A 22,928-nucleotide genomic window follows, 5' to 3' on the forward strand; every position below is an offset into this window, starting at 1 on the left:
GTGCACCCAAGTTGCAAAATAACCCTGGGACTGTCCAATACAGAGTAACAGGATGTAAAACGCAAGCTGGGACATCATACTCTAAGAGGCACAAATGAGTGGCTGGGGCAGTGTGCAGGAAAATTTGTCCAGAATATAGATTAGAAGTCCCCAAGTCCCCAACACATCCAAAGGTGGTTGAAAACAACAGGGCTTAGGTCCTGTGGGATTTCCAGTTCCAAACCCCAAAACTGAAAGTGTGGCTCCATTCTTCTGATATTGTAAAGATAGGGATTTTAACATGAGATTCTATGGCAGGCGTGCCCATAGTCCAGCCAGGGGGCCAATCATGGCCCTAGGTCAGATTTTATATGGTTCCTGGCTCCTACCATAAAATGTATTATTTATAGTCAACAATCATAAACAGAATTAATAAAATGTAATTTCTCTTTTCACCATGAGTTGGAAAGTGAAATTACCAAGGAGTGCATAGGAGTTTTCTACACTCACACAATAAACACAATAGTAAGTGTCGTTTAAAATAAACCTGAAATGCTGATATTCAGCAGCTTCACTGAGGTTTCAGGTATGCCAGAGAGCTCAATCTTTTTTCTTTTTTTTACACAATGATTCATTGATTTTTTTTGGAACAATACAAACAGCAACAAATCAGCACAGCCAAATACAAACAAGAAGAAGAGGAAGAAAAAAAAACAAATACAGGTACATGAGTTACAAGTGTACATGTCTGGGTCAAAATATGTACAGTGTTCCACATTTAAAGTCAAGAGAAAGAAGAAAAAAAGAGGGAATACAGATATTAATTATTATGTTTAAAAACAAAATGTGGTCCCCCTTTATGCAATAGCACAGCAAGGTCACGAGGTAGGTGATCAAGCTAAGGCTGCCATATCCTACAGAATGCATCACAATTGCCCTTTATGATGGCACTAAGGCGCTCCATTGGCAGCACCTTGAACGTTTCTCTGTACCATTGTGTAACAGTGGGGTGCTGTCTCTGAATCCATTGAAACAGTACACATCGCCTCACTAAATGTAAAAGTTTACATAACAAAAGCATTTGTACAGAAGACAGAGAAAGCTCTTCTATAGATAGACCCAAAACGAACAGGACAGGGTTCAGTGGGATTGTCTGGTGAAAGATTGAGCGAAGCTCTATACAGGGAGTGCAGAATTATTAGGCAAGTTGTTTTTTTGAGGAATAATTTTATTATTGAACAACAACCATGTTCTCAATGAACCCAAAAAACTCATTAATATCAAAGCTGAATGTTTTTGGAAGTAGTTTTTAGTTTGTTTTTAGTTTTAGCTATTTTAGGGGGATATCTGTGTGTGCAGGTGACTATTACTGTGCATAATTATTAGGCAACTTAACAAAAAACAAATATATACCCATTTCAATTATTTATTCTTACCAGTGAAACCAATATAACATCTCCACATTCACAAATATACATTTCTGACATTCAAAAACAAAACAAAAACAAATCAGCGACCAATATAGCCACCTTTCTTTGCAAGGATACTCAAAAGCCTGCCATCCATGGATTCTGTCAGTGTTTTGATCTGTTCACCATCAACATTGCGTGCAGCAGCAACCACAGCCTCCCAGACACTGTTCAGAGAGGTGTACTGTTTTCCCTCCTTGTAAATCTCACATTTGATGATGGACCACAGGTTCTCAATGGGGTTCAGATCAGGTGAACAAGGTGGCCATGTCATTAGTTTTTCTTCTTTTATACCCTTTCTTGCCAGCCACGCTGTGGAGTACTTGGACGCGTGTGATGGAGCATTGTCCTGCATGAAAATCATGTTTTTCTTGAAGGATGCAGACTTCTTCCTGTACCACTGCTTGAAGAAGGTGTCTTCCAGAAACTGGCAGTAGGACTGGGAGTTGAGCTTGACTCCATCGTCAACCGGAAAAGGCCCCACAAGCTCATCTTTGATGATACCAGCCTAAACCAGTACTCCACCTCCATCCTTGCTGGCGTCTGAGTCGGACTGGAGCTCTCTGCCTTTACCAATCCAGCCATGGGCCCATCCATCTGGCCCATCAAGACTCACTCTCATTTCATCAGTCCATAAAACCTTAGAAAAACCAGTCTTGAGATATTTCTTGGCCCAGTCTTGACGTTTCAGCTTGTGTGTCTTGTTCAGTGGTGGTGGTCTTTCAGCCTTTCTTACCTTGGCCATGTCTCTGAGTATTGCACACCTTGTGCTTTTGGGCACTCCAGTGATGTTGCAGCTCTGAAATATGGCCAAACTGGTGGCAAGTGGCATCTTGGCAGCTGCACGCTTGACTTTTCTCAGTTCATGGGCAGTTATTTGGCGCCTTGGTTTTTCCACACGCTTCTTGCGACCCTGTTGACTATTTTGAATGAAACGCTTGATTGTTCGATGATCACGCTTCAGAAGCTTTGCAATTTTGAGACTGCTGCATCTCTCTGCAAGATATCTCACTATTTTTGACTTTCCTGGGCCTGTCAAGTCCTTCTTTTGACCCATTTTGCCAAAGGAAAGGACGTTGCCTAATAATTATGCACACCTGATATAGGGTGTTGATATCATTAGACCACACCCCTTCTCATTACAGAGATGCACATCACCTAATATGCTTAATTGGTAGTAGGCTTTCGAGCAAATACAGCTTGGAGTAAGACAACATGCATGAAGAGGATGATGTGGACAAAATACTCATTGGCCTAATAATTCTGCACTCCCTGTAGTAATATTCTTCCAAAATCTAGTAATTAAAGGACATTGCCGTATGCAATGGTAGTAAGTCCCCACATCCATATCGCACATTACACAATGAGGAGAAATCTGAGGATGAACTTTATTTTAAAACTCTGGGGTACGCTGCAGTCTATATAAGATTCTGTAATGGCTTTCCTGGAGTCTGTTACAGGAAAACAATTTCTTGGCAGATCTAAAAGTTCTGGACCATGCTTCTGCACTAAGCTCAACTTTGAGGTCGGTTTCCCACCGAACCCTGGCCCTTATCGGTGGTTACAAAATTCAGAGACAATGATTTCCTGAAACATACAAAGACAAAACTAATTTAAAGACAAAATCTTTAATGAGCCAAAGCCGACACAAATGTGTTTTATCTACTTTCTAATCCATTTATCATAAATGTAACAATGAACGTGTTTAGAAAGTTGGCACATACTTGTGATTTTTCATCTTTTTATGCATCCATCTATAGAACGCTGCATGTTATATTCTAAATCTGCCTGTTCTTTTTTAGAAACCTGCCTGTAAAAAATAAACCTAAAGTATGTAATACATCAATGTAATCACTTTCAAGATGGAGAAAGCATAAAGTTTGTCTGTAAGTGACAGTTATGGACACCTAATATGATAAGGAGATTCTGCAGGTCAATTATCAATGTATAAAACTAAATGTATTGTAGTGACACAGGACACAAACACGGAAGCAAGATATATAATTAGGATTATTTATAGTAAATATGAATAAATTATTGCAATTTCTTTAACCATCGAGAATGACTAAATCCTTCAGGACAATATCACATCAATGCACTGAACTCACTATGTTGTCCATCTAACAGAGTCTCCATATGTTCTCACTGTAATTTCGCCCTCATGACTGAATTTATGCTTGCGCTAATCAATCTGAATGTTCACGGGGGATCAAGCGCATTTTACTCGCAGTACTCAAGTTGACTTACCTTTTTTTGAATGATGACTTACTCACAACGTGGAGGCTTAAAAATAGGCAAATCTTGTACTTAACCATTGGTGAATTGGCTGTGTGGCTCCAGAGATTTATAATTGCGAAATTGGCTCGCCATGTATGCACTGACTCCAGAGACGAGGTATGAAAATATATCAGGGTAAGTTAATAGCGGTTTGGTCTTTGAGGTTTCTACTCCACTGCCGTATTTCATACAGGTCCACATTTCCAATGCACGCTATTTTTTGCAAGTACCATCTCTTTGCATCCGGACACGATTTGTCTCAATAACATCATTTTTCTTTTGAGCTGCTTTTAAGCATGGTTCGTAGCAATCTTCCTTCCAACACAGTTTGTTTTGATTTGTGGCCTTCAAATATGGCACCAAATTCCCACAATACGTTGCACCGTCAATTCCAAAGCCCTATATACATATTTTCCGCACTATAAGGCGCACTTAAAATCCTTTAATTTTCTCAAAAATCTACAGTGTGCCTTATGTATGCATTCTGGTTGTGCTTACTGACCTCGAACCGATTTTATGTGGTACATGGCACTCAAAAATCTGTCAAAAATTCTTTAGTAAGCATTTACTAAATGTAAAAGTAACACACCACTTGATGGATTGTCAGAGCATTACGGCTACTGTTCCAAGCCTGGCGGCGGAGTAATCAGGGTCCAAACTCCGCTTCAGGTCCTAAAGTCAAACGAACACGGCAGCATCACTGACAGTTAAGACTGTCTAAATTCTTTCATCTTTAATAAAATGATCAGTGTTGCTGCTTTACTAGGTGTAACAATTAAGTTTAACATCCAGGCATCCATGAAAACAGAATTTATTAAATTTAACGGAATTAGAAGTTAGCAGGAAGTTAGCTCGCTATTTTCCACCTAAACATGATATACCATGTTCTGACAGGGATTTCTGAAAAAATTAAATCGTACAGCTCTGCCATCACTTCCAACATAAATGAAGACAGAAAACTAAACAGCAGCGACGTTTGTGGGATTACTGATGTTGGGCTAGCTGGTATATAATGATGTGCTACGTGATTGCTAGCAACACAGCTATGTTAGCATAATATAAACGGTGAATCTGGAGGATAAACGCTAACCACTCGATAAAAGTTAATGTTCACCCGTTCATCGACAGTGCATCTTCTAATCTGGTGTGCCTTATGGTCTGAAAAATACGTACAATGATTTAAACGAAATCTTACTGGGAATGTTTCAAGTAATGCAGAGACATTTGTTTTTGGGAGCGCCTGGAAACTGTGAAAATATTTCAATGGAGTGGAAAAATACCCCGCTGAGTCATTGAACATCTCCTAAGTTTAAGGCTTTAATGTTTCAATTTTATTTTATATTTTGGTTTGCTTTGTCAGTTTACATGATAACAGCAGTTAGACGTTTTTGAAAGTATCTCAGAGGAAGTAAGTTTGAATTTGATTTAACCACAGAGGCGTCTCATAATATAGATCAGTCATTATTTCGTCGCTCAGTTGATTTCTCCCAAAAAGGCATATGATTGCATAGCCGTGAGACAAAAAACACTAACCAGCTAAACAAATCACACAAAAAATGAGATGAGGTGTTAAATACTTTATGCGTCCTTTATTTGGTAAATCTTTTTGTTACAGTACTTACATATGTGAGATGCCTCTCTGCCACACAGATGTATAGTATTTTCACTGTTGGTGTCACCAGCTGTTAAACAGCAGACCACAGCAAAATACACTGTACTTACCACAGCTGACTGTGAGAAAATGATATTGCTGCACACTTTAAACGGTCTCAGCTTCCTTGGGAAATTGCACCTGTTTACTGAACTGTGTTGGACTTCCCGTTCAGCCTGATGTTGATGCGGATGCCCATCTCATCAACATCCTGTCTCAGGGTAGACAAGGGTTGTGTAGCTGTCCTGTTCCTTTCTGAAATTGATCACCATCTCTCTGGTCTTCTTCACATTCAAAAGCAGATGATTCCTTTCAGACCACTCCAAAAGATTGTCCACAATGCTCTGTAAATTAAACTACCGGAGACTAATGACAGTATTTCTGTATGTGGCATGACCCAGAGTTGTATTGAAAGTCTGAGGTTGTACAAGGTGACTAGAAATGGAGACACCACAGCCCCGCAATACCAGACAGATCACTTCCCAGTATCATGTACTACAGCCAGTCTGTCAGGTAGTCATGAGATGGTGGATGTGTTTACTGAGATTTCCAGTAGCATCTTTTTTTTTAGTAACAACAGCTGAATTGTTTTAAATGTACCCAAGAAATCAAAACAGGTGATTCTCACTGGAGAGCTGTTAGTATCTGGCAGTTAGCTCTCTGCAGATGATTACAACACCATGGTTTTGGTGTAAATTTTACAATTGCTTGACCCACAGGAATTTAAAGGGATGTACTCTGGATATCCACCCGACTGACACAGCTCTTGTTGTTCAGTATAAGGTGGAGGCAACTGTTCTTGGGGAGCTGGAGGAACCCAAGGTTGTCGTCCAAAAAGATTGTCAGAAAATGTGAGACTAATTATTGACATGAGCTGATTTTTTGTTATGTACCTTACATTAAAAAAAACATTGTAATTTAATGTTTACCTTTGCATTTTTGCCACTTTTAGCATTTTCCTAAAAGGCCTGAATGCCAGCACAGACACACACTCTTGCTCAGAAGGTGGTTGAGGAATCTCCACTGATTCACCCATCTAAACTCCATGAAGTGGAGCAGTTGCTCTTCTACCTGCAAAACGGCAAGCAATCAAATGGTACAGATGAGTTTTCTAGGACTATTTTAATATGACTGCGAGCATTTGTTGTAAGACTCATTCTTTATGAATAATGGAACTAGTTTATCGTAATAGTTTTGTTGTGGATGTTGCTTTTCACAGACACCCAGGAGAAGAAACAGATATCACTTCAAGACTTTCCTCCTTGTGCTGGATTAGAAGTAGGGACTGATTTTAAGGCTCCATCAAAATCTTGTTTTATTTAATAATGGAGTGCAGTGTTGGATCATATGTAAAACAGTATATATGTTTATATACTATTCTTCAATATGGTACTGTATTCTCTTTGACGACTGGTGTTTATTTTCTTACAGGTGGATAACAAAGCGGGCATCATCAGAATTGATGAATATGTGAGCTGCTTTATGAGGACATTGAGGAAAAGACTTGTTTAACTTGTTTTGTGCTCTTCTGATTACTTTTAATTATATCAAGTGACCTTAGGAAAACACTAATTATATCAGCAGGGAGAGAAAAAGAGCACTGAGGGACGTCTGTCAACCAGGCAGCAACATGGAAACCGGTCCAGTCCTGGCTAGCAGGTGAGCTCAAGAGAGAATTCAAGAATTTCAGCATAGGGATCCCATATGGAAAAGAAATAGTGAAAACTTATAAAAGACTTGCATAAGATGTGACCTACTTCATATAGTTAATCATATAAGGCTTATATGATTTACTCATGAAAGTGGCCACTGTCTCATTACTTTCATATATTGTTTTAGTAAGTATCCAAAACATACGTTTCATTTATATAATTTTTCAAGGGATCTTATATCTGTTTTCACTCTTGTATGCTTTTCATACAAGTTTCACACAAGACAGATAGAAACTTTATAAGATTTACATATATCTTTTCCATATGGGATAACAATGAATGAGAGGCAAATATGGAGACATATGACAACAAGATGGATCTAAGGTGTGTCTGGTAGGACTATATGGAACACAAAGTTGGCTAGGGATGGACTGTACATAATAACAAGCACTAGTATGAGTGTGACAATCTTTCGTGAGTCATATCTCATTACTGGAGGGGGGGCTTTTCAATACGAGAGACACCCCCCAAAAACAAAAAGAGGAACAACAGGTGGGGAAGGTGGCTGGTACATCTTTATTGAAGTCCTCTTATTTGTACATAGTTAAACTAAGTTGCAGTTTGTTAATGAAAATGTTTTATTTAAACAAGGGTTCAATGGGGTGCCTGTGGGGGTCTCAAAAGACAGCCAGTAAATCACAAAAGGATAATGCATACTACACATGAAGAAATAAAGTGTATGTCCTTAATGTTGATGGCACTGGTAACCCAGTTAAAAGAGCCGAGATTATGACTAAACTCAAAAAGGAGAAGACACAGATAATTTTCTTACAAGAAACTTATTTATCAAAAATAGAACACAAAAAATTAAGGAAATTTAGGTTCAAAAAAACCTTCTACAGCTCTCATACAAATTCTAGGACAAGAGGGGTTGCAATTCTGATAACTAATTCCCTTAAGTTTGAATCTCGCAAAGAAATAAAGGGTAAGGAAGGTAGATACGTTATAGGCTACGTCCACACGTACACAGGTATTTTTGAAAACAGAGATTTTCCATTTTTGTTTTGTTTTTTTAAATCTTGTCCACACGTGCAGTTTTGAAAAATCTCTCCGTCCACATGTAAACAGCCAAAACACAGTCAAACGTTGTGAAGAACCAAATCCAAGCCGTGTAGAAATGTTGGCCAATTAGAAGTCTAGAAGCCTGGGAGGGAAAGAGTAAACAGGATTTTATGCAGTACTACTGAAAAGTTTTTGTGTTTTTTTGGAAAAACAGATAGTTTTGTGCAGTGTTGGGTGTAACGCACTACTATTTATTTTTCTAATTATTATTATATTTTTTTACATATTGTTTTTTCTTTTTTTCCCTCTATAGATCCTATATTTGTGCCTTAAGTCTGTGACTCTGTATTCTATTTCTCTGAAGAAACTGTATTTGTACATAGATAGGAGAGTTGTTCAAATAAATAAAATTTAAAAATAATAATAATAATTTAAAAAGCCGCAGTCTGAATGAGGTGGTCATATACTGAGATCAGATTATTAAGTGTTTGTTCAAAGATATTCTTCCTGGATCATTCTCTGACTTGACCTTACTCAGATCTATAAAAAGTCTTTATGCTCAAAATTGGAATTAAGCTCACATGACTTTTAGAAGACGAACCATGAATTACTGCAAACCTTTACTTAATGACTGTATTTAGATCAAAATTGCTAGAACTCACTAAGATCTCAGTGTTATAGCTCCTTCACTCTGCTACTCTTTGACTTGGGAAGAAAACAGAGCTCAGCTCCTGCTCGTCTCCCTTTCGTGACCAAAAGCCCTTTTTTCCCTGTAACAGCATGTATCCATCATTGCCTCCATCCTTTGTGAGATGGCACAACTTCATTTGTTTCTGTCATAAAGCATTGTCTGCTCACTCCATCTGCCACGCCACATCAGGCAGTCCAGTACTGATAAGAGCCAAGTATTTATGTGAACCGAGACTCTGGGGTCAGGGTGGAAAGAAGAGATGAACACGGAGACATATGTTGGATGTGAAGCACCCACAGGTCACAATCCCCAGTAGCAGTCAGCATGATCACATTACCCAACACTCTTTTAAATTAACCTCCAGTTGCACTTTCAAAAACTCTGCTTTTCCTTTCTTTTCCTTCCTCATTCCTTTATTTTGTCTCCTGCATATGCATTACACATATCTATAATGACTCTTGTTTACCCGTGTGTTCCCAGAAACTGTCCTTAGAGCCTTGGCCAGAGTCCTAAGAGAAGACTGGAAGTGGAGTATAGACTTGGCAACAACCATCATCTCTGTCTTCTTCTGTTTCTCCAGGTAAAAAATCTAGTATATTGTTTCAAGAGTAGTAACATAGCAGGGCTTAGAATCGGAGATGGCATTCAAGTCACTCTAGAATAAGCTTGGTGTATCTACAATAGAGGCAGGGAGAACAGTGATGTGGTTTGCTCCTTAACTGCATACTGCTCCAGCATGCTGCTGAAATGGGAAGCAACAGAGGGATTAGCTCATGTACAAGAGATGTGCCAGTCACCTCACCTGTTGATGGCCCTGAGCCATCCAGCTCCACCTCCCCCATTTGGAGCTGACCCAAGACCCCACCTCAACACCATAGTTAGGCCAAAGGTATCTGGACATCCGAACATACCAGCCATATGCATCTTGTTAATATATTGTTAGATTATTTATATTATTATATTTCAGTTGTCCTGTTCCAGGGTCATGTTCATGTTTATCTGCTCTCTCTCTGTCTCTCTCACATTAATCACCCATCTTTGGCAGCAAAGTTTTACTCTTTAGCTGTGTGTTTTGAAACGATAAAATAAGCCCTCACTAAAACAACACATAAACGTCTGTCAGGGCGAATTTAGGCTTCAAGATGTATGTCTGAAAACTGATCGTCATTCTTGGCTTGTCTCCCTGTCCATGTTACACTAATTGGCTTGTGAAATGGCTCAGGTTGGGCTGATTATGCGTCAGACAAGGACATACTGTTTGACTGGATGTGTTTTGACTTTGTCAGTTTGCTTTGTAAAATATTTCAGGGGTGACCGATTGGGTAATTTCAATGACAGCTGGAATCCCAAATTTGATTAAAAGAAAAAAAAATAGTTTTGAAAATTCACTTTTGGATAAATAGCAGTCTTTTACTTCAGTTCCATGGAATGATCACACATTTCAAGATTGGGTCCCTGTGTGTGAATATCATTGAATATGAGCTGAAGAAGTATGACCTTTGGCAAGATGAGCTGCAGAAGAAGGAGGCTTATATCCCTTTATAAAGAGTCAAAAACACTTGATTATGTGTTTTTTGTGGTTTGTATTTATTTGAGTTCCTTGACTATTGCTACATGAAGCACTCTCTGAGGACAAAAATCTAAAGAAAGTAGAGGAAGAACACAAGAAGTCTATGTAGACTTAATTTTAGTGGGTGATTAGTTCAGCTGTCCTGGCTTGTTCTCCGTATGCAGCTATAATTGTTGATAAATTAGGTGTGACTCCTGCTGTTTTGGTTCTTTGACCCGTTGTTGCTCCAGAAAATTAAATCAGCTAAGTTTATTTAATTTCACAGACATTAAATGATAACTTAAACTGCATCATTTGGCCATAACTGCAGCACTTTTGTGAGTTAAAAAGTGGCCAGAATAATTATTTTATCTGAGTTGAGCACTGAAGTCAGATAAAAAGTCAGATCGATAGAAATAGGGTAGAAACTCTGAGTAAGGCTCAGGTAGATGATGGATAACAAATAAAAAATAAAACAGTTTTCTGAGGTTTTCAGGCTAAGCGTCAGGCTTTCAAATTAAATAATACTCTGTTTCGGTCTTTGGTTGATTAATAAGCTGGAGTGGAAGATTCCTTCCTCGGCCTGTGCTTTGAGGACTCTGGCAATTAGTATGAGTCTGGGTGTAGATTTAAACTAACATAATCATCCTGCTGTAACCAGGTTTCTCCAAGGTAGAGTGTTCTTCACTTTAATTTTCCTCTATGCAATAGATCTTTGGTTTTATTTGTTGTTCCTAATTATGCTTACCGTGCTGTAAAACTAGTTTCAGTAACAGGATTTTATGTCCTTTGTGGGTCTATTTTGCCTTCTTTCTTAATTTTTTGTCTGTGATTTTACTTTTAATATGAATCATCTGTATGAATGAATCCATAGTTCTATATGATGTTTTTGAAACTAAATGAAAAGTTCAGCTTTTCACAAGGAAAGATGTGCTCTTTTTCTTGGTCATGGATAGTGAGGTGGATACTTTGGGTGCTATACTGCTGATCAGACAAAAAAATACCTGGGGTTGCTTGTCTTCACTGTTTTTACATGAAATTAAATGCAAGATTAACCAATAATTAACCTAATCACTGGTTACACTTAAGAAGCATATGCAGTTAATCTGCTTGAGGACTGCTACAAAACAAAAGAAAGATATCAGCAGTATTCTTAGAGCCAGTAACCAGTGTTGGGAAGGTTACTTTTAAAATGTATTCCACTACAGATTACAGAATAAATGCCCTAAAATGTATTTTGTAACGTATTCCGTTACATTACTCAATGAGAGTAACGTATTCTGAATACTTTGGATTACTTAATATACTATCAAGCTTTTTCCAACTACATGAATGTACTATTGCTGTGTGATTTATTACTATTACTGAAGGATAGTCGCCATACCAATACCAACTAGATTTTTAAATCTTAATATAAAATGAGTAACAGTAGGGCGGACATTAGGTAAGGCTGCACTTTTTGCAGCGATCTCGTACAGGTCCGCGGCTCCGAACCGTAGCAAAGGGACCTCTGGCTAATACGTCGGGTTGCGTGTCGGGCTCGTAGCTGAAAACTAGCTTTACTTTGTTGTCTGGGTCAACTTTGCTCGTCAAAGACAGAGAGAGGCGTTGAAAGGCTGCTCCAACGGAACTTATTGTTTCAGAGGAAAACACGAACACGGTGTACAGTCGAGTCTTAATAGCTTACTTACAACTGGGCTATACTCCCCATGAGTCACCATTCTTTAGGGCTAAACCTGTAACACTGCCTATTGCCTTCATATTAACTAATTTTTGGAAAAATAATTTTTAAAAATATTTAGTCATGTCATTATGTAGGCCGCAAGTAGAGGTGACATGGACAGCGAGATTAAGACGCAGGTATTAGAGCCTCTAAATGCGTGTTTTGTTTGGGTTTCCACTGGCGGAAGTAGTATTATTTGAATATTTCATGAGCTCAATTTAAAAAAAGATTTTATAAGATATAAATGTCCAAATTCTGAAAAATATCATCTTTTATGCTCATTTATGCTCCTTTGCCAAGAATTACTCTGTCAGCGTGGCATAACTTGGAGGTGATCCACGTGTGCCAGTGCTGAGTTGTTATTGAAGCCCAGATTGCTTTGAAAGCAGCCTTCAGCTCATGTATATTTTGGGGTTTTACACTTTCTGTCAACTAGGTAACAGATAAATACTTTCTGCTGTTCTTTTATAAATGAAAATGGACTGGCATTTATATAGCACATTGTGAGTCTTACTGACTGCTTAAACAACTTAAGTCTACAATCAACAGTTTAACCACCCATTCATACAGTGTTTTATTCTATGCACTTAATCCTGTTTTCGTATTGTGGAAAGAAGCTGATGTACTTGGAGAGACACATGGAGAACATACAGACTCCACACACAAGCCTCCAGCCAGGTTTTGAACTAGGAACCTTCTTGCTGTGAGGGGACAGTGCTACCCACTCTATCATCATGCCACCAAGCTCATACTACCTGGTATTGCCATCAAGAACTTGAGAAAGCACAGTGGATCAACTACCACCACCTGTGTTCCAGCTATGATTGTGTGAGAGTTGTAGCAGCTGTCACAAGTTCTTATTTAATAATTCTTTAAGGCTGGTTTCATCTCCATTGCTTATAAATCTTTTGCTATCACACGTTTCCCTTCTTGTCAACTTTCCATTAGTGATGTGCTGGTCGCGAATGAAACGGCTCTTAGAGCGGGCTCTTTGAAGTGAACGACAGAAGACGTGTTTGTTTGTTTTTTTTCTTTCTCTCACCCTCTCTCTCGCACTTTTTTTCACTTCACTCCGCACGTGAGCCTTGTGCTTGCACTGAGCAGAGGGAGGAGGAGCAGTAGTTACACTTGCAGTAGCACAGGAACAGAGTTGGAGGGAGAGAGAGAGAGAAAGAGAGCCAGGGGCAACAACAAGACACAACATCATCACATTAGAAAGGTATAGTAATCATCCACAACTATTTTCAGTTACAGATGGTAAAGGATTAAGAAAGATTATTCATGCAGTGAATCCTATGTATGCAATTCCAAGTAGGAAAACACTCTCCCAAAAAATCCTCCCAGGCCTATATGACAGAGAATGTACATCTTCTTTGTTTTGCATATTTTAATTTATATTTTATTGTGTTGTGGTTTGCAGTGTTTTGTGGTTTCACTTTAAATTTGTTTAAAAGGAAAAAGCTGAAAATTGAAATAGTTAAAAGTTGAAATGTGAATAGTTGGTTTTTGTATTATATGAATTATTTATTACATTTTATGTGGAGTGAATAAATAAAAGTATATTTACGGAGGCCCCTAGAGACAAAGCACGTACAAACTCCAAAACATGTAAAAACTCCAAACACATACAAAAGACAACAGAAGTGCTCCAGGATGCTAGGCACAGTGTTGAGCTTTTGTTACCTAGTGGCTACACAAGCCAGCAAGTACCAATGACCGGATTTGGTGTATGGTAGTAACAGGTAAATGAACATTTGTTTAAATTATTTGAATATATATGAGTGCTTGTGTATAAATACACAAACAATACACACATGCTTTCAATTGTGTAATTTAAGTGATCTAAGTAGCTCTGCTTTGGAAGTTCAGTTAACGCTAGCAACGTGTTTTGGAGTTTATACGTGCTTTGTCTCTAGGGGCCACCGTATATATTTATATATAAACATATATAAATAATAAAACACAGGGTTTTTTTACATTAGTAATTTCTTTTCTGCATAATTTTATATTGTTGTTGATAATAAATTAATTAAAGCAACAAAACCGCCCTAAGAGCTGGTTGGGAGCCGAATGAGTCGGCTCTTTTTAGTGAGCCGAGCCAAAAGAGCCGGTTCTCTAAAAAGAATTACCATCACTTTTTTCCATTCATATCCTTTGATATTCAGTTTTTTCAGATGTGACCTTCATTACCCTTCTTGTGGAGGCTGTCCATCATCATCATCATCATCTGGACAAATATTAAGTCATCAGTTTTGCCCATGTTTGTGATTGAGTGTACTGAACCAGACCAAGACACATATTATACTTTTAAAATATTAATTTACGTACTTGAGATGTAATATTCTATTATTTTTTTCATATTAGATTTCTGAATTATATGAGCTATAAGCTTTAATCATCAAATTTAACCAAAAAGGTCTTGAAAACAATTCACATGTAATGAAAATAGTTTATTAAAGTTTACCGTTTTTAAATTCAGCTGCAAATAAAGAACAACAACGACTAACCTTTATTTGTCACATACACAATCATACAGAGTACGGACAGGCTGCAGACGTAGCTGTGCCATTCCAGGGCTTGGTTTTAGCATGGGGGTCTAGCAGGACCCTTACTGGATCCGGGTGGGAATTTAACTTTTTTACAGTATTCTGTTTTTAAGGTACACTTGTATAAGTCATATTTTTTTGCTAGTTTAGTGTGTTTTTGTATTTGTGTCTTTTTATAATTAAGTAAAGGTTTATTTATCTCTAAACAGCAGTTCTAAAAAGTCTTTAAAAGCAAGGTACAAGAACCACAGCTAAAATAACTGTTACCTGCACTGTTATCTTTGACCCTGCAGTTGCTCTGTTTCTGCTGCTCAACCTGGGTGAAGACACACACACAGAGCTGAAGATGAGGAACAAAAACACTGTTCACATGCTTTTGAAGATTGTGGACCGTGAAGATAATGAGCTACTGCTGGTTGTTATCACCATCCTCAAGAAGCACTCTATCTTCCTGGGGAGCAAGATTGACAATGGTAAACAAAAGATCTTAGATTATAAGAGAAGGTATTATTAAACATTGTAAAACTGCATTCAGAATATTTGTATAGTATTTCAAAATTCAGAAGGAAAATATCAGGGCATCTATACTGAATCTCATGCAGCACAACAGCTACCTTCAGCACAACGCAAGTATTTATAGGATGATTAAAGAAGAATAAAGATGTTTTCTAGTAGCCAAGTCAAAGTCATGACCTTAATCCAACAAAAATATTATGGAAGGACCTGAAGTTAGCCTTGCAGAATCTGGTTTGCTCTGGGTTTAATAATTTGAGGGAAGATTGTGGGACAGTGTCCCAAGTCAGCAAAAATGTTGAATGTTAAACCAGCCTAATTAATACAGACTTCTTGCTCACATTCTTCTAATTAAGTAAAACAATATTAATATTATAATATTGTCTTTTTCATACAGTCTGTATAACCTACAGACACCGTGGAGCACAGAGTCTTACCAAAATAGGTAAAATCTTAACAAAATGACCATTGTTAGAAAAGCTTGGACTAACTGTTTGAAACTAGATTTTTAAATTCTATTTTCTACCTTTATCTTCACCTCGTCTAATCAATGGTTTGTTTAAATGCATTGTTTTGTTACATTACATAAATTACTCATAAAGGACTGAGGATTTATTTTACTGTATACAAAAATGTAAAGGATAATATTTTCACAAATGTCTGTAACCTTCTGCAGTGCCAGTTAAAACCATGCTTAGATTAGATTTTCATTTTAAAAACATTATTCAGAGTCCACTTTGGTGGGCCATAGTGCTCAAACAGAACCCTGGCTTTTCAACTGTCCCTAATCCAGTCCCATGTGGTTCCAGTCTAGTTCAAGTTTGTGGGTCTTTATCAAGCCCAGACCCTGTCAGAAACTTGCTTTATCTCCTTGTTTACCATTGATTACACCTTTAATTCACATTAGAAAAACTTTCATACCCACACAAGCTTGTGTCCAGCATGGAAATGTTGGTTTCAACACTTTGACTCATTGAAGTATTTAAGGGCATGGGTGTTTAATGAATCAAAAAGTGATGATCCCATCAGGTTATATTTACTCAGCAAACTGAATCTGATAAGAGTTCAGTACTGCCTAATACATTTTTATTCTGCCTATGTCACCAGTGGAAATGTCAGTGGTAGGTGACACAGGCTGCAGTTGATAATGCAGCTCAGTGTCTGGTTTGGGATGGAGTGACTGGAGCTAGTTTTGCACACAGAAGCAATGAGTGTGTTTTAACTGGTAGCAGATTGTATCACCCTGGTTTCTGGCTTTCAGCAAATCACAGGAGATGGAAACAGACACTTTAGAATGCAGAACTAGACTGAGTGGCACTGCTGTGCTGATAGTCACAATCATAGAGTGTAGATGAAGTTGAACCCTGTGCTATATCTGTGTCAATCTGACTTCAGTTCACAACAACTCATTTCAAGGTGCTTTATACTGTGCTATACAAAGTGACCAGTAGAGAAGCTGGCCCGTTTAGTTCCCAGTGACTACAAGGAGCTCCTGGACGCCACCCTGCGCCTCCTGTTCAGCCTGTCTTTTGACACTTCTCTCCACAACCAGGCTGGATTCATTCCCAAACTTTCCTCTCTTCTTGGTAATCAGTCCCAGTAAAGATTAAGTGTTTATGTTTCCCTTTGTTTGTTCCTGTAGATTTGTTTAATTGTGGGTTCATGTGTCGGAACCAGCATTTAAGGTGTTTTCTAAAACAGAAAGACACGGGACATCAGAAAGACGCATTGATCTCTGCTATTAATTTGCAATCATTAAGGCATATGTATATAGCTTTTATGCCCATCCCTTGAAGTTCCCCTTGGGACCATTTTGCAAAGCTGCACAGGATGTGTCTTTGCAGAGTTGTGTGACATCGTCATCTCTGTTGGGGCTTTTGAAACCTCTCAGGAGAGGCTCAGGTAACAGTACATAATTAATAGAGTGTATTTGTTCGATTAACATGCCAGATTCTGGTCAGATGATTTTGTTTTATACAATCAGGGTTGAGAGACGGATATTTATGTCTTTGGAGATTTAGGTAGAGCTTTGTGGAGGGGTGGGGGCATGCATGCACAAGTAATAACATGTAACAGTGAACAATCACGCCTGCTTATAGTCTTGACACTAGGTGTGTGTGTTCTGTGCCCTGTGTGTGAACCAGGAGACCATTAATCATCTGCTCCCTCTGCCAACTGTCCAGTTTTCAGCTGACACACTAAATGCAATTATCTCTAAGGACAGACAACACAGCAATGGTCTCCTCTCCCTTCATGCCTTTTGGATCTCTGTTCAGGCCAGACCTGAGGTCCTGACCCTGACTGATAAGATGAAAGTGAAGAGGGAGACTCTACTTGACATCATCACCTCTTTCCTGTTTCATCAGACAATCAAGCTTGAACACATCATTTCTCTTCATCTCTGCTTTGCAGCTCACGCATAAACATTGGTAAAAAAAATAATTCACAGTTTAATGTGCAGTAAATTACATTTTTCATCTATTAAAGTGGATCAGTGGGGTCGGGAGTGCAGAAAAGACTTGGGACCGCAGGACCTTGTGGCAAAAACAAATTTATAAACCAAAAATAAGTTTTCTCTGAATTTAAGACAAAACCAAAACAAATAAATAAATAGTAAGTAAATAAAACTGAATTTAAGTTATTGCCTTAATTTCCAAGAAGTCACAAAGCATGTTATTGTTATATTTTCAACTACTTTATTTAAAATGCTTATTTAAAATGACTCTATCACATGAAACTGAAAGTAAGTAAATTAGTTACATGACTCATCATAAAGCCATACAGACTCCACTGTAAATTAGTTACATTAGTGCATTAGTACTATGAGCAGGCGTGATTGTTCACTGCTACATGTTATTACGTACTATTAACTGTGCACGCATGCCCCCACCCCTAAATTAGTTACATAACTCATCATAAATGCATACAGACTCCACTGGAAAAAGAGCTAGATATTGTCAGAATTTGGGCTCTTCACAAACACACAACCCAAAATGTGAAGATCTACAGTGCAAGTGGTTAGAATGTTTGTAAAGCTTTACTCACATGTTGTAAACAGCACAGTTAGAGTAATTGCATTCACCAAAAATTTATTGAAAATATGTTGAAGACAGCTTTTCCACAAATCTAAATTATACTGAGATTTGGAATAAAAGTCAAATCTATAAATATATCTTATGAGGTCATTTGGAAAATGATAGGAGGTAAAATAAGTATTGAACACGTGACTAATTTTTAAAGTAAATATTTTCCTAAAGGCCCTTTTGACATGAAATTCTCACCAAATGTCGGTAAGAACCAATCCAATCCGTACATGCGAAGCAATCAAACTACTGTGCATAAATTAAGGTATGTGTAATAATGAGAAATGGCAGAGGGAAAAAGTACACGAACACACTTACTGAAATGTATTTAATACTGATAAATAAATTTCTACCACTGCTAGCGCTTCAAATCATAAGCTACAGTGCAGCATGTTGATTGTCATTACAAGACAAATTAGAGGATTTAAGTGGGGGCAGGGATCTTTGTGAAGCATTTTTATAACATCTCGTTATGTGGTATGTGATGTCTTCAAATACCCAACCCTTCATGCTTATTTATCCAGAAAATTCAATAACAATGGAGAGGTGCAGCCCACAGACATTTCTTAATGTATGTGGGTGTAATTTTACAAAGGCTAGGCAGTTTTAAATTAGCCTGGGGTGTAATTGAAGTTTAGCTCTCCCACTAACTGCCCTTGAACATAGTCTAGTTAATTCTTAACAGCTCCCCTTTACCTTTTTTTCCTTCTCTGCTGCCCTAACCCTACTTGTGTTTTGAACATTTAATGGGGTCTTTCTTTTCGCTCATAAAGAATCCTCGACTCTATGTTCATTCTAGAAAAGTAGGGAATTTTCTTGGCCTGGACAAGCTTATTGCCTCTCTGTGTGTGCAGTTGGTAGTTGTGCACTTCAAGGTGCTGGTTAAGGTAAAGGCTCACTAATGAGCAGCACATGTTCCGGTCAATTGGTGGGCACACGGGAAGGGCCAAAGCAGCGAGCAGCGTGTTTTTAACTTATTAAAGGCAGTAAAATTGATGCTTCCTCCTGTTTTCCCAATTAAAGCTAGAAGCTCCCTCTCCTTAGCATTCACTCCCTTCTGTGATTCCAGAGGTTCACTGAGTACATCTGGATCTAATTTTTCTGAGATAAGGCTTCCTAAACAGCCAGTGACTGAACACAGCTGAGATCAGTTTTAATTGGAACAGGGTGGGGCTTTGGAGGCTGGTGGACATTACAGGGTGTCTCTCAGTGGCTGTCCTCCAGTGAGAAGCCTCTCTCTTAACACTTCCCTTAATGAAAACTCCCAAGGTGAAACTCTGGTTTCAGCTTCATTAATTCTCTGTAGCTGGTTCCTCCTTCAGGCCCCCAGCTGTGGTCACAGGTCAAACTCATAAAGTTCCTGGGCTCACCGACAGCCTAAGCCTAGATTATACCCCACTGTGGATGTGGACAGGGACAGCAGGGGACCAGTGGCTGAGCAGTCATTCCTGTTATACTTCTTTGAACTGTGCTCATGGTGGCGCATGCAAAGTTGATGCTTTAAAATGTAAATTCTCTGCGAATGAGTCTGCGCAGGTAAGGGGCCATTTTTTTTCCCACCTTCCGATAGATGCATCTGAGAACAACTTTGGGTTAATATCTTGCCCAAGGATATTTGGCATGCAGACTGCAGCAGCCAGGCCTCTGAGCACCAAACTTCCAGTAAGTAGATGACCTGCTCTACCTCCTGAGCGACAGCTACAGCCTTGGTGATGTTTGGTGAGCTGTGCCTTTAGAGCATGACAATCTTGCCTTCATGATGTTTTTGTCTACTAACTGCTTAAGAGACGCAACAAACTGAGAAATTGCAGTTGACTGTTGCTGATTCTGCACTGAATGTCAATTGACCTTCAATTAAAGAGGCCTTTCATCCCATTAATATTTTTAGAAAAACACACAGCCCTCCTAGATGTGGTCATTGGCATCCTGTGGAACATTACAGCACAACCAGTCATTCATCCATTAACTTCCCTCCCCCTCCTCCATTGACTTACCTCCTTCTCTTGTGTTTATGTTGTAGCTGATGAGGGCCAGAGACAGCTCAGCATGTCCATTCTGTATAACATCAGCATGGACCACAAATTTAGGTCCATGTTTGCCGACACAGACTGCATACCGCAGGTAAGACTGGCTAATGTACACTGCCAGTAGAGCAAGAAACACACATTAGCATCAGCAACTAATGACATACAGGAATTAATGCATGAGAAACAGAGCGAAAGTGAGAGACACACCACATCTGGAACCAAAACCCACCAGAGGATTGCTGCTCATTCTTCTGTCAGAGTGTGTGCACATTGCTTTGTTTCCTCCTTCATTTCTTTTTCCAGTGAGTCCTGAAAGCAACCTGGCACGATTTCACATTTTTCTGTATCTTTTTCCATATTAGCGTTTTTAAGTTCCATTACTAAAAGGGGACATAAACACCGAAATACAGCTGCTGATGAAAATTAAGGTGAAACCTCAAACAAATTTCTTTCAACTTTTATTTTAACATCATTTGGGTTTGCTAAGATTGAGCTGACCGGGTCAGTCATTCCTTTCATCACTGCCATCATGTCCGTGTTAGCAGCTAATGTTAACATCAGGGTTCTCCCATGGTAGAAGGAGTACCAGTTTGCAGTGTGACCAGGATGTGAACTTCAACCTTGCCCTTAAATTTCAACAAAAGTTCTCCAAAGGCACAGGCACAGTGGAGAGTTGAGTTCAGGGAATTAAATTAGGCTCAGGAGATGGCTAAAAAACACATCCAATGTATGAGTTATAAAAATCCACAAATGTCATGAAGAGTATCCATAGAGACCAAAAGCATTTGTTTTTGTTTAACCAGTCTGTAAAAATATTTTCATGGCTAAAAGCTTGAACATTTTAAGATTTAATGCTGTTTGATGCATTCTTTCAGAAAACTTCAAGGAGCTACTTTGGTTTACATGAAAGGTGGTTTTAGATCAAACTACCATAACTGGCTGGTTCAAGACATCTATGAACAATAAAATGTCTGTTTTTTTGCATCACACTCACTCGCTATCCTTCTGTCAGCCAACCTTCGTCTTTGTGGACATGCTGTGACACCGTACCTGGATTACCGTAATGACCCTGATATCATTGAAAAGCACCTGTCTGATCCCAGCGACAGGTTAGGCTTTAGAGGCTTAGGGAACTACAGTTTTGGGCACTTTGGCATTTTAATATTTTTAGCCCTATGTTTCCAAACTGGAAACTGGCATATGTGGCAAAATGATGATATCTCTAAATTGGTGAAGTTCTTTCTGGATACTGCTCGTGAAACTATTATGAAGCTTTTTTGATCAGCACAATGAAAACAAAAGTGACTTGAGAACATTAGAGTCCTTGTATTATTCCCAAAGATTCACTTCCAGTTTTGTCTTTCTACTTAATCCTCCTTGTTTATCTTCCCACACAAAACACAATTTCAATTCAATACAGGGAATACGTGTTCTTCCATTTGTAAAAAATGGATCCCTGACCAACTGTTTTGCCCTATTTTCCACCTTTTTATCCTCTCACCTTTCTTGGATTTATAAGACCCCTCTATTTGATCACTTTCTTAGCATGCTCACTGACCTGCCCTTTTCCCCGTCTTCTGTTTTAATGGGGTCACCATTTGGTACGATGCGAGCTTTACAGAGCAGGGAAGCCAGAAGTAAAGGAGAGGTGCTTACAGAGATGGAGGAGGGAATGGAGGTAGTTGTGTTGGTCAGATTGTGGCATGGTGCTGTGGCCCTGACAAAGCCTCCGGTGGCTCTCTGTGGTAAATAAGCAGATGCAGGTGCCAGAGAGTCTAGACAGGGCTGATTTGGAGTCTGGGGCCCCTGGTATGTGATACCTAACCCTGGCCCGCCCTAGTCTTTCTCTCCCTCTCTCTCTGATTCCTAACGCCTCACTTCCCCGTGAGGCGTTAGGAATCTGCTCCCTGCCCACTGCCACCCCTCAGCTCAGAGCCTTTCCTGTTTAATGTTAAATCAGTGCAGGAGAGACTTACAGACAGACTAGTTAGCAGAAGGAGGGTAGCTTAGGAAATGACGCTTCTTCTCTCTTTCTTTTTAAAATTATTTTGGGACATTTATTGCCTTTATTTTTATAGTCATCAGCTGGAAGAGACATTAAATGTTGATAATGAAAGCTGGGAATTGACACAGCAAGTAGTCCAACGAGTCGGAGAGTAAGAGCTAGAATTTGCATTTGCAAATTTCTTTCTTTTTAAATTATTTTCTTGTCACTCTATTTTGTCCTCACCCCTTTTCACTCTCACACTCAATGTCTACAAATCTGAATATGAAAAGAATTTAAATATATAAAAGTGCATGGAGTTTTCATCTAGCAAGGGTTAGAATTATGCAAGAAGCCTGGCTCCTATATAACATTTTCTTTTACTGTCCTTGAGCACCTAAAGTGCATTATACAACATGTTTTATTCATCCATCCAGAACATGCAAACAGAAAGACCCTAGACTGATGGTGGAATTGAACTCAGGACCTTCTTGCTGTAAGGCAACAGTGCTAACCACCGTGCCACCGTGCTGCATTCACTAATCCTTTTATACAGACATCCATACAAGCACTTTTTTCTACATCTAGTTGCTTTATATCACACAAGCACACAGAGCGGAGCATATCACCAGGGCAGGACAGAGCATCTCCAAATCTGCAGTTCTTGTGGGATGTTCCCAGTCTGCACTGGTCAGTATCTATCAAAAGTGGTCCAAAGAAGG

At 38.8% G+C, this 22,928-nt stretch overlaps 1 protein-coding gene across 1 annotated transcript; it reads left to right on the plus strand.

Moving 5' to 3' along the window:
• Positions 1-5,866: 5,866 nt before the first annotated feature.
• On the plus strand, positions 5,867-21,264 carry kifap3a (kinesin-associated protein 3a). Its single transcript, XM_085386101.1, is given in 19 exon segments — positions 5,867-5,889; positions 6,096-6,227; positions 6,329-6,364; positions 6,366-6,472; positions 6,596-6,654; positions 6,808-6,844; positions 6,847-6,882; positions 8,935-9,021; positions 9,262-9,361; positions 10,188-10,312; positions 10,396-10,456; positions 12,185-12,210; positions 13,191-13,202; positions 14,812-14,820; positions 14,893-15,072; positions 16,220-16,237; positions 16,564-16,698; positions 20,216-20,316; positions 21,235-21,264. Coding segments are annotated over 19 exon segments (1,314 nt in total).
• The last annotated feature ends 1,664 nt before the right edge of the window (positions 21,265-22,928 follow it).

Source organism: Rhamphochromis longiceps, linkage group LG17 (assembly GCF_057381845.1).
Source record: "Rhamphochromis longiceps isolate RC_006_pf linkage group LG17, R_longiceps_female_GT1.1, whole genome shotgun sequence".
In the NCBI taxonomy this organism is placed as follows: domain Eukaryota; kingdom Metazoa; phylum Chordata; class Actinopteri; order Cichliformes; family Cichlidae; genus Rhamphochromis; species Rhamphochromis longiceps.